General features: G+C 33.8%; 1 protein-coding gene across 1 annotated transcript in view; it reads right to left on the bottom strand.

Annotated features, from left to right (window-relative positions):
- LOC111516175 (uncharacterized) overlaps positions 1-10713 on the bottom strand; it is a 66871-nt gene extending 56158 nt beyond the window's left edge. Inside the window, exon 1 of the mRNA XM_074177480.1 lies at positions 10424-10713. Within this exon, the coding sequence (XP_074033581.1) occupies positions 10424-10481 (58 nt within the window). The 5' untranslated portion in view covers positions 10482-10713. The remainder of the gene's footprint in view (positions 1-10423) is intronic.
- Positions 10714-12150: the final 1437 nt, after the last annotated feature.

Here is a 12150-nt window from a genome sequence, read left to right as displayed (position 1 = left end):
ATATTTCGTTGAGTAGGAGAACAACTCATTTCGTCTACATTCATCCCAAGAAATGCAATGATGGAAATAAATGACTTCGCTTTGATTGAAAATAAAGAAAAACTCTCAGTTACTTCCTTTGCATTTCCAGAGAAACTTGAACCAGAAGAGAGGGATCACTACTTCATTATTTCATACGTCAATAATGCTATTGTATTTTATTGATGACAAATTGATGAAAAAAAGTAAGAAGCTGCCGAAAAAGATCAATTCGGTTTCAGATCTGGGAGAGGATCTCATAGGACGATTTTATCATTGAGAAAGCGATTTAAACGGAAGAATTAAGTGAATGATATTCACTGAAAACGGCTCAAGGCCCTGGAAAATGTAATTTGTACTGGCTCTTCAGGAGAATTATCCTCAAATTGTATGGGAAGCAGACCCCTCTTTCCCAGTGGGCATTTTGGGCAAGTGCCCAGGGCCCCGCGATAGGGGCCCCCTCAGATCAAATACAAAATCCCTAGTTCCTGACAGATCACCAAACGATAATCACTATTTATTAGATAACAAAAAACTTATACAGTGTGACCCATTTTTAATGGAAACACCCCCCTAAAATTTGAAGTTGTAAATCGATTTCATAAATTTTTTTTTAAATGTCAAGTACTAAAAGGTCTACCTTGGGACAAAATTTGAAATGTTCAATTAAGTTTCAGGGCATACTACGGTATTTTTTCTTAGTCGAAAATCGGGATTTTTCATTAGCGATTTTTTTATTGAAAAAATCACTATGCCACTGGATTCAGAGTGCCTCTAAATAGGTGTGACCAAAATTTCATGAAAAAATATTCATTATTACCAAAGTTATGACAACTCAAAAATTTGAAAACTCACACAGCTAACATTCACAATATATACTTTTTTTTTATGATTTCAACAATAAAGTGCCGCCAGATGAAAAAAAAACAAATAGCGTAAATAATTTTAATGAAAATAACGGAATTACATTCACACAATTCAACTAACAATGAAGCAACAAATTTTAATAAACGTAACTAATAACTAATGATTGAAATGTTTCGATTCAGTGCAACAATTAATTCTAACTCATATTCTAGTAGCTTTACTAATCCACCACGCATTTCGATACATGTGTCGTAGCGCTTACGTATGTTTCTGATTACGTTCCTTAGTTCTTGAGGGCTAATATCTGCACATACCTGTCGAATTCTTACACAAAGTTCGTTTCTTTCTCTTGAGCGGTTTTTGTAAACCTTTTGTGTGAGAAGTCCCCAGAGAAAAAAGTCCAAAACCCTCTATAAACGGACTACCACGGCCTATCCATCGGTTTGGAAAATGTTCGTTAAGCCATTGCCTCACAACTCTGGCATAATGAACTGAACACCCATCTAACTGGACAATTAAATTTGATCGTTCATTGATTGGCATCTCGTGAATAGCATCCCAAAACTCTGTGTTTAAAAATTCTAGAAACCTCTGCGCATTAATGTTTTTCTCGAAAAAAAGTACCAATAATTCGTTAGTTCAATATCCCACACCAGACGTTGATTTTTTGGGAATACTGGCTTTTACAGTTTATTAACCAGTTAGGATTATCCGCTGCCCAATAGCGACAATTCTGTGATGACACTACTCCATTTGTAGTGAAAGTGGCTTCGTCGGTATATAAAATATTTTTTAGTAAATTTCTATTGTTTAAATATTCCCTTTGGGCCCATAAACAATATTCCAGGCGTCTTGCTTCGTCGCCTTCTTGAAGTGTGTGTAAAAATTTTGGTTTGAAAGGTTTAATATTCTTCGCCTTGAGACATCTCCGAATAGTTTCTCGTGGAATATTCAAATCTGAAGTGGCATTCCTTATACTGGCATTAGGATCATTTCCGAAATAATCTAAAATGATTTGATCATTCCTGTAATTCCTGTTTCGTCTTTGTACAGGATTACTTTTTAACATCATTTTTGATACTGCACCAGTTTCATTGAATATTTTATTTACTGCACCGCAGTTAATACGAGGACGATCTGGATGTCTCTCATTAAATACTCTACAAACCTCTCTAGCACTTCTAACGTCATCTCCCGAAAGGCGAACAATTTCAATTTTCTCTCTTACGCTCAATCTTGCAGCCATGACACAAAATAATTCAAAGAACTGTAAGGTGAATATTGTTGACAATAGTACACTTAAATATTTCACAAGTGTCAAACTGTAATATCATTTCCATCTGTTTTAGAAAACCATCCATCCATGGCAACTAAGATTTAAATTGAAATATTAGGTCTTAGTTTTAGTTAATTTGCGTGAAAACTTGAATGTAATTCCGTTATTTTCATTAAAAATATTTACGCTATTTGTTTTTTTTTTCATCTGGCGGCACTTTATTGTTGAAATCATGAAAAAATGATATATTGTGACGCTAATAAAAAATCCCGATTTTCGACTAAGAAAAAATATCGTAGTATGCCCTGAAACTTTAATAAACATTTCAAATTTTATCCCAAGGTAGACCTTTTAGTACTTGACATTTAAAAAAAAATATTAAAATCGGTTTACAACTTCAAATTTTAGGGGGGTGTTTCCATTAAAAATGGGTCACACTGTATAATTCGAAGAAATCGAACCCAAATTCTTGACTAAAATACCAACTCATTAGCTTTCACATGCGCGAAGCTATTCTACTCTTGGCCAAAAATTAGGCTTTCCGACTTCAGCATGCCCAGATAAATTCAAGTAAATAATGGTATACTGAGCACATACACATTTTAAAGAAAAATTATCAGTAGTACACTCATTAGTGTGACTCGCTCCATTTAAATTGAGCGAACGAAGCAGAGTATGAAGCTCCAAGTTTGAATTAGTAGGTGTACATGCTGCTGGAAGTGTATCGGAGGCAACAAAGTTTTTTGAAATGGTTCAGAAACTGTATAACTTTTTTTTGGGCTCTACTCGTCTATAGAATATATTGACAGAACATTTAGGTTGAAAAAAAGTTGCTAAAAGTCTTTCACAAACCAAATGGTCAGCCCTAGCAGATGCAGTAAGCGCCTTGCATGAAGGTAATGAACAAGTTATAGAAGCTTTGATATCCATCGCAAAAGATACAGAACGGGCACGAGAAACTCGAGACGAAGCCCTTAGTTTGTCCAGAAAAATTGAAAAATTCGAATATATTAAACTGACGGAAATTTGGAACTGTATATTGGAAAGAATAGACAAAATAAGTAATTATCTTCAGAAAGAAACAATAACTCTAGACGTTGCAACTAATTTGTTTACTTCATTTGTTAATTTTATTATCAATCTCAGGGATGAATTTGATTACTTCGAAACGTTCCGATTACTTCGGAATCTGACTACAAGGACCTATCTCAAAGAACAAAACATAGAAGTTCTCACCAGAGTTTTTTGATGGCTCTGCGCCGTCAGTCCAATTGAATGGAAGAGAGAAATTCAAAATAGGAACCTTTCTTTCCATAATTGATACCCTCAGCGTTCATTTAAAACAGCGATTAAGTTCGTATAAGAATATCAGTGAACGTTTTGATTTATTTTTTCGCTTGAAAACTCTGAATTCTAATTCTAAAGAGTTGTGACAAAGTTGCAACGAATTTGCTGAATTTTATTAAAATGATGTAAATGAGAAAGGGTTAGAAATAGTATGTTTGCATTTAACAGAATACTTGAAAATTGTTGACAATGAAAATGAGGATTGTATATTAAAAATATATCAACTTTTGGAAGAAAACAAAAATGAAGACACATTTCCAAATGTAGAAATCGCATTGACAATCTTTTTAAGCATGATGGCAACTAACTGCAGTGGGAAATGCTCCTTCTCCAAATCAAAAATAATTGAAAATGAATTAAGAAGTACAATGCTTCAAGAGAGATTAACCAGATTGTCGCTGATGTCACTAGAATTTGATGTGCTAAAAAGCATAGATTTTGCCCATCTGAAATCTAGAAGGGTCCTCTTCAAATAACATAGATTTTTAAGCACTAAACTCTAAATTTTAAAAAAGTTACTCTCATGGACTATATTACATTTATCTATTCGTTTCATGTGATTGTTAATAAAAATAAATTGGAGCCCCATTATCCTATTATGCCCAGGGCATCCAATAGGTTAAAGATGGCCCTGGTGGGAAGCTATCTATCTTTATTGATGCAAACGAAAGCGATGAAGGAAGAACAGTTAGATGAAAAGTTTGGTAGAAATGCTCAGTATTTCCATTGAATTAATCATAACTGAAGTGAAAGAAGAAACCATTCCTTGATGTTTTAGTCATCAAGGAAGGTAATCAACTGGGCCATAAGGTGTACAGGAAGGAAACATACACAGATCGATACCTACATAATGGATCCAACCATCATCCAAAACAGAAACGAACCATCATCAACACCCTGGTGACCAGAGCTTTGGTATAATGTGAAGAAGGGTTCGTCGACGACGAAATAAAATACTCAACCACCGTGTTACAAGCTGACGACTACGACAGAAAAGACATAGTCTGCGCTACGCGTCCAACGGAGGAGAAGAGAAACACCAGTAAAGAACAACCTCGAGGTACTGTCTATCTGCCATACATAGAAGCTGTCACCAACAGAATCGTGAGGATTCTGGAGAAGGGGAAAAATAACATTGTTTCCAAACCAACGAAGAAAATATCGGAGTTTCGAGATCAGCAAAAAACAGCAAATATCAAATGTCATCGATGACATATATTCGCTTACTTGATTCGATACCAGTCATAGAAATCTTGTTTGAATTGTTTTGTGAAAGTAGTGAAATTGTTAAAACTGACGTTTGGTCCAAGGATTTTTTATTCACACATACATAGCCGTAAGCCATGCTGGGCTTTTTTTAATGGACATTCTATATGAATATTGTTGTAAATCATCCCCTAAAGAAAATAACGTCGGCCGCCACTGGTAGACATAAACCAATCGTGAGGTATCTAAGAGCGCGCGAATGTACGTTGTTCGCTGCCGCTCTAGAAGCAGTGAAATTAATGTTACCGATTTCGATGGAACTTCGGCGAAATTTTCTAGTGCATTCGATTACGATATATGTATAAACTCTAGTCACGAGCATATCGACACAGTCAAGTGGAAGTTACAATGCGTCGCAGCGATCTAATAAGGCGATAGACATTCGAATTATAGTTGAAGTTTTAGTTGAAGTGTTTGTTGTATTTGAAGTGAAAAAAAATTAAGTTCGATTATTGTCCAATGTAGTCAATTATACATCAACCCACGGGGAAAAACGTAACATTTGGTGTCAGGAGTGGGATTATTGACTGAAATTTTACTGTTTTATGGTGGAAACAAGGAATGTCGATTAGGACGGAATGGAAAAGCTTGAGAAAATGTTTGAAGCTTTGCAAGCGAGCCAAGCGGATAATGAAAAACGCAGAAGAGAGGAAGATGAACTCAAAAGAGAGAAAGATGAACGAAGGAGAGAGGAAGAACAATTAGTTCATGGCTAACAGTGGCGGCCGCGGTTATTTTTTTAGGGCATGATTTATAACAATATGAATGTGTAGCTGTATTTCCTCATTTATATCACATGAATTAAGGTTTGATCTGTTTCTATTATCACCCTCACCAAGCCCCAACATTCATATGATATCAAACTCTTTTCTTTTTATTAATCGTGAATCTATTACAACTTTCCAGTTCAATAATCCGATAATCTCAAATAATCGTCAAGTGAATAACCGGAATGAACAATATCTCTGGCTTCAATATGCCAATAACAACGGATATGCCTCTTAGCGAAATCCTCAAATGAAATAGAGCTTCATTGCCAGGAAACTGTCGGCGAATTGTGAGCTCATAAAATTCGAAAATGATAAGTTAAACAGGTAATAAAGCTTGTAGATTAACGGTGAACAATTAAATTGCCAAGTCAGACCAAATTCGAATTCGTCGATGGGAGTTTAGTCCTTTAATTGAAATTCAAACTCTGTGGAAGTTTAATGATTCATCAGCGTTGATTGAAGAGAGTTTTGTAATTACGCTTCGGTGACAATGGTACTAGGTGTGCCAAAAAATAGTGAAACGGTTTTTATTATGGAAAATAGCACAAAACAGTGCAGTTGTTACGAGTTTTCAAGTACTCGTAGAGTTGTAAAGCTTGTTGAGAAGGCTCAGGAATATTGGTGTAAAGGGTAATTTGCTGCAAGATAATTTCTATACAAGCTTCATTCAATGACTGGAAATTATCGATTGGTTGAAGAAAGTAGTTGTAGTTTATTTTTAGATCTTGAAAGAGCTTTGAAAACAGTCAGTAGAGAAATCATTTGAGAACAATGTTATAGAATGGGACTCACTGATAAAATAATGAGTTGGTTGGAATTTCTATATATGAATGATATACTACAATTATGAAAAAATGTAAAAAAACTTTTCTCAGGTGACACATTGATTTATGTCAACAGGAACTTCAGTGGACGAAATTATTTATTCTATACAAAGATAGCCATAGGCTAAACCCTACCCTTTTGTGTGTAATTCATGCACAATAGAGTGATTATCATTGAAGAGATATCAAAATCATGAAAAACTGCTTGAATTTTGAAAAGCTAAAACTTAATCCAAGTAGATCAAAATTTATGTTACTTTCATATCAATAAATACACAATTTTACGTCTCTCTATTGGAAATGAAAAAAATTCTCAATTGTTTCAACATTTAAATGTTGTAAGTGTATTTTTAGATAGCTAGTTCGGACTTCCATTGTCTACTATATAAAATGATCTGAAATCCCTGAAACAACTGAAAAAGAAGAATTAAAGATGATATAGCTGAAAATAATAATTATGTTAACCGAAATAAACCTGAAATGAAATAATAGTGAAATAAAATACAAGTAAAAATAGAACAATTGAATAAATAAAAAAAAATCATGAAATGAAAAAAGAAAGAAAATAAAAATAAAAAGTGGAGAGATTCCAAGTCACGTTAGTTCACGACGTTTCGATTGTTAGCATCTACAATCGTCTTCGGGTGATGACTGGACTGATTCCTCCGAGAGATGACTATTTATAGGTCGTTCGAGTACTTTCACTTATCCCCGCTTTCCATTTTCCGCTTCACTGGTTCCGCGGGACATGACCGTTTTGGCGGGAGTTGGCCATTTTTCGCTTGATGATGGGTTTCCATATGTTGCGTATTTCTACGCTGGCTTGGCTGAATACGTTGTTGGACAACATGTATGCGGCTTCCTTGAATTTTCTCCTAAACCAATGTTCCTCTCTGTGCAAAATCTCAGCTTGGGACCACTCGATGTTGTGTTGATGGGTCCAAACATGGTCTGCTATTCCTGATTTGCTGGTTTCCCTTCGCTGTGTGTGTTTCTTGTGCTCGGCAATGCGAACATTCAATGACCTCTTAGTTTCACTAATAAAGGATTTTCCGCACTCACAGGGTATCCGGTAAATGCAATTCTTGGAATCGCAGTCCGCGTTTGGTGGCCTGATTTTCGTGAGGCTGCTACGGATAGTGTTACCGGATCTGAAGCAGGTTCTGATGTTGTACTTGGAACCAATTCTTCTTATCTTCTCTGATAATCCTCCGATGTAGGGAAGTGCAAGCAAGACAAATAGTCATCTCTCGGAGGAATCAGTCCAGCCATCACCCGAAGGCGATTGTAGATACTAACAAACGAAACGTCGTGAACTAACGTGACTTGGAATCTCTTCACTTTTTATTTTTATCTCCTTTCTTTTTTCATTTCTTTATTTATTTTTATGTATTTAATTGTTCTATTTTTACTTGTATTTCATTCCACTATTATTTCATTTCAGGTTTATTTTGGTTAATATAATTATTATTTTCAGTTATCTCATCTTTAATTCTTCTTCTTTAGTTGTTTCAGGAATTTCAAATCATTTTATATAGTAGACAATGGAAGTCCGAACTAGTGAAATTCATCATGAAACATTGTCAATCACCTTCAAGCAAATGTAACATATATTTCAGAAGGCATTGCTAGAAAAGATCAGAAAAAAAATTAACAATGGAACAAAATTCAAGAATCTTGGATATCTCGATTTTGTTTTCATTCCCACTAAATGAGAATGAGATGGAAATTCTACAGAGATTACAAAATAAGGTTTTCAGAGTTATTTCAAATAGAGTACCTAAAGTAACGTAGATGTATGTGTCCCTTGAAATTTTGAGTATAAGACGGAACATATACTAAATACGATAATTTTCTCATATGAATTCATGACTGATACGTTTTCTGAGTATCTCAAAATTGAAACAAAGTTTTCAAGTTTCGAAATAATACAAGAAATTCGACCGATATTCAATTGAAGAGATACTACATAGGTTTTGGACACAATCAATTATTCTTCAATTTATTAAAAATGCAAAATTTTGTTGAATTTTGAAAAATGTGTTCAATTTTTCGTACAAAATAACACTGATTTCTGAGTGAATATTTGAAAACTTTATTGAAGTATATTTATTATATTTTTTTCCTTTCATTATATGGACTATATACATAATTTACCTGAAAATGATATAATTTTTTTTCATGTTATCAACTATTATAATGATCTATTTGTATTGTGTTATTTGATATTTGTATTCAGTAGCTTCATAGCTGAATGAACTTACTATTTAATATCATAATTGATTAGTTCATTGAAAAGTGGTGAAAATGTTTAGAAGTTTGCTTATTAGAGGTGAAAATCCATTGATGAAAGTAATAATACATTCACTTTCAACAGTTATTAACGATTCTCTCACCGGTAGAACTTTCGTTAACCAGGACCAGGCTAAACAGCCTTCATCGAGTTCACCGAATCCTTGACACACATTTTCAATACTGACGGAATTATTCGACTTGTGCCAATTTCAGTTGACCGTATTATTTGGAAAATTATAATTATGAGTCTATTCTATAGTTTTTTGATATTCACTGAATTCATTCAAAAATATTGTTGGTAGAAATATATATCTTCCAAGTTAAAAAACCTGACGGATCATCATTTATAGGATATATCTGATATTAGGCCCAATGAAGTAAAAATTACCAATGTTAGTTTAGGAAAAAATCGAAAATTGTTATTAAAAGTCTATTCCACAGTTTCCGAAATTTTTCATTCGTTAAAGTTGGTAGAAAAATCAATTTTACAAGTGAAAGGGCCAAAACTGTGTCAATAGGAATAGTCCCGGATGAAAGGAAAATTACTTATTTTAGTTGCGCTAAATAGTATGAAAATCGTAATCTTCAGTCTATTTCCTAATTACATGACATTCTTCAATTATTACGGTTTGTTGAAGAGTAGTTAAGTATTTGTAAAGCAGTAAATGTTTCTCAAAAAATTAAATTCGAGGGCGCATAGTGCGTGTTTCTCTAGTTGACGGTGACTTTGAATTATGACGGTTGCTTTTATAATTGTTCATGGTTATTATTACAATCTCAGTTTTCGCCAATTTGGCAGAAAATGTGTAAACAACTTTTACGTTGTGTACAGATTTTATTGAAATTTCCAGTTATCATTTTTGAGTAAGAACTGGTCAAAAGTCGAAACTAAAATCATATTGCTTTCAAAAAAGTGTTACTAAGCAAAACATTATGGTATCGGGTACTGTAGTTTTTGATTTACCTGCCGCGAATGAGAAAAAGGTAAATTTGAAGGCGGTTGAAAATGCTTCATTGTGAATTTCATTAGTTGGGACTTCCATTGTCTACTTCATTTCAATTGCTTGATTTTCAATTTTTGCCGAATTTTCATTTTATTATAATTTCTTCTTAGGGTTTTTCGCCCAATATAATTGTTTCTTTTTCATATTCATTTGTTATTTCAGAAATTTCATATCATATTGGACAATGGAATGGAAGTTCAAACTAACGAAATTCATCAGGAAAAGAAAAGTTGATATATTGGATGTAATAAAAAAATTTTCACTTGTGGTGACTGCCACTGGTTGGATTATAGAGATTTAATTGTTATCTACGACTGAAGTACTGATAAATTGATTTTTTCCAGATAAAAATGACATCCAAACTACTAATTCAACACTCGTTAAGTTACGCCTATCATGCATGAAGTTGATGTTGAAGAATTGAAAGAAATCATGGGATGATGACATCTTACGGGATAATAACCATAGCAAGTGTTTCAAACAGTTTCCCCGACGATATACGACGATACGAAAATATGCAAATATCTGAAATAAAAAATTATAAACGAAACATAAAAAGACAACCACCCAACCAATAAAGTTTATAATGAGTAGTAAATTTTAATATAAAGTTTTTCGTTCAGAATTTCGACCTACTTTTTCCACTATGGCATTTTTTTCGTTTTTGTTGAAATAACAGAGAAATGAAAATGGAAAAATAAAAAAGTTTTTTTCAAAGAAAGAAATCCCGTCCAATGAAAACTCATGTTTCATTACCTCTCACTGAAATAAGGACGAGTAAAAGCCACAACTCAATCGCCAACGTAAACGTCATCTTCCGGATTATCCACCAGCTCGCTCACATCACTGAACTCCCTACGGGAGATCAAAAGAATCATTCCCTTTCCCCAGGGTGCATCTGCCCGGAAACATCACTTCTCCATGTGCTAAACGTCAAAGCGTCGTCTAGAAGCGGTCACGCGTGTGAGACACCCTTCACCCCTGTAAGACACCCTTCACCTCACGACCCCGATCGTAACCACCGGCCTCGCTGTGCGTATCGACGGCACCCCGAAAGACAAATGAAGGAACAACCCTCAAGAGCTCATCATTCGCGGGCCGTGCGCGCGTCTCCCGTTTGTTGGGACCGAAAGGATTTTGGAAAATAGGGTCGCAATAATTCATTAATTGAGTGTTAGTGCGGATTTGGAACCGTTGGGGGTGAGTATGGGGAGGGTTTCGAAGGGATGTTTGTATGTGTGTGTCGAGACAGGAGAAATGCTCTTTCAGAATTATATTTGCCTTCAGGAAATAATGAGGGTTAGGTGGTGGTTTGGTATTTCAAGGCTCTTGTGGTATATTTCAAGGATATCCTTGGAATATGAATATAGGGAGAGTCACGTTCTACTGCAGAACTGAAAGGAAAAATTTTTTGAGTTTGTTCGTGAAGGTGACGTGTTTTTACCGAAAAATCAACTCAACAGGAGACATAAAGCTGTCAAATCAACAGTAGCTTCTTTGAAAAATGTTAGAGTTAAATATGAATCATTCTCAAATAATTTGCAGTTTTTACAGTTCAGTAATGAAATGCTCAATTTCAAAGAGGGTAGAAATGAAATAACCTCTTTTCAATAGTAATAAAATGACTAAAGAAAATGTTTTATGATGAACGGTTTCATTGAAGAAAAGAAGATGATAATCTTCTTTGCGTACATTATCTGCATCATTTTCATCTTTCTTTTACTAAAACTGTTGAACAATGAAAAAGTTTTGTCTTATTTTTAGTTTCTAATTTTGTTACCCAATTCTTCTCATTCTGTTCAGTTCATTCAGTTTTACAAGGTTCACTTCAATACATAAATATTCCCCAATTCACTTCATTGACAGTTTGAATTTGAAAATTAGTCTACTTTTTCGGAAGATATAAAGCTGTCAAATCAACAGTAGCTTCTTTGAAAAATGTAAGAGGTAAATATGAATTATTCTCAAATAATTTGCATTTTTTACAGTTCAGTAATGAAATGCTCATTTTTGAAAAGGGTAGAAATGAAAGAACCTCATTTCAACAGTTATAAAATGACTAAAGAAAATATTTTTATGTTAAACGGTTTCATTGAAGAAGAGAAGATCATAATCTTCTTTGTGGACATTATCTGCATCATTTTTATCTTTCTTTTGAAAGAACTGTGGAACAATAAAAAATTTTGTCTTATTTTTAATTTCTAATTTTGTTACTCAATTCATCTTATTCTGTATTTCATCATTTCGGACTCCATTGTCTAATATAATATAAATTGATTTGAGATTCTTGAAAAAGTATTAATAAGATTAACTGAAAATAACAGGTTTATTTGAACAAAAAACTGAAATTATAAAGAAATAACATAAAACCAAACAACAACCAAAAAATAAAAATTGAAATATTAATAAAAGTTGAAAATTAAAAATTATCATTGACAAAAAATGGAAAATGAAAATTGAAAGGTTTCAAACCAAGTTATATG

Source organism: Leptinotarsa decemlineata, unplaced genomic scaffold, assembly GCF_025532065.1.
Source record: "Leptinotarsa decemlineata unplaced genomic scaffold, Ldec_3_MD MMD2_tig00002974_RagTag_RagTag, whole genome shotgun sequence".
Taxonomy (NCBI): domain Eukaryota; kingdom Metazoa; phylum Arthropoda; class Insecta; order Coleoptera; family Chrysomelidae; genus Leptinotarsa; species Leptinotarsa decemlineata.
The sequence above is the reverse complement of the archived record's forward strand: the minus strand, read 5'-3'. Positions and strand labels throughout refer to the sequence as shown.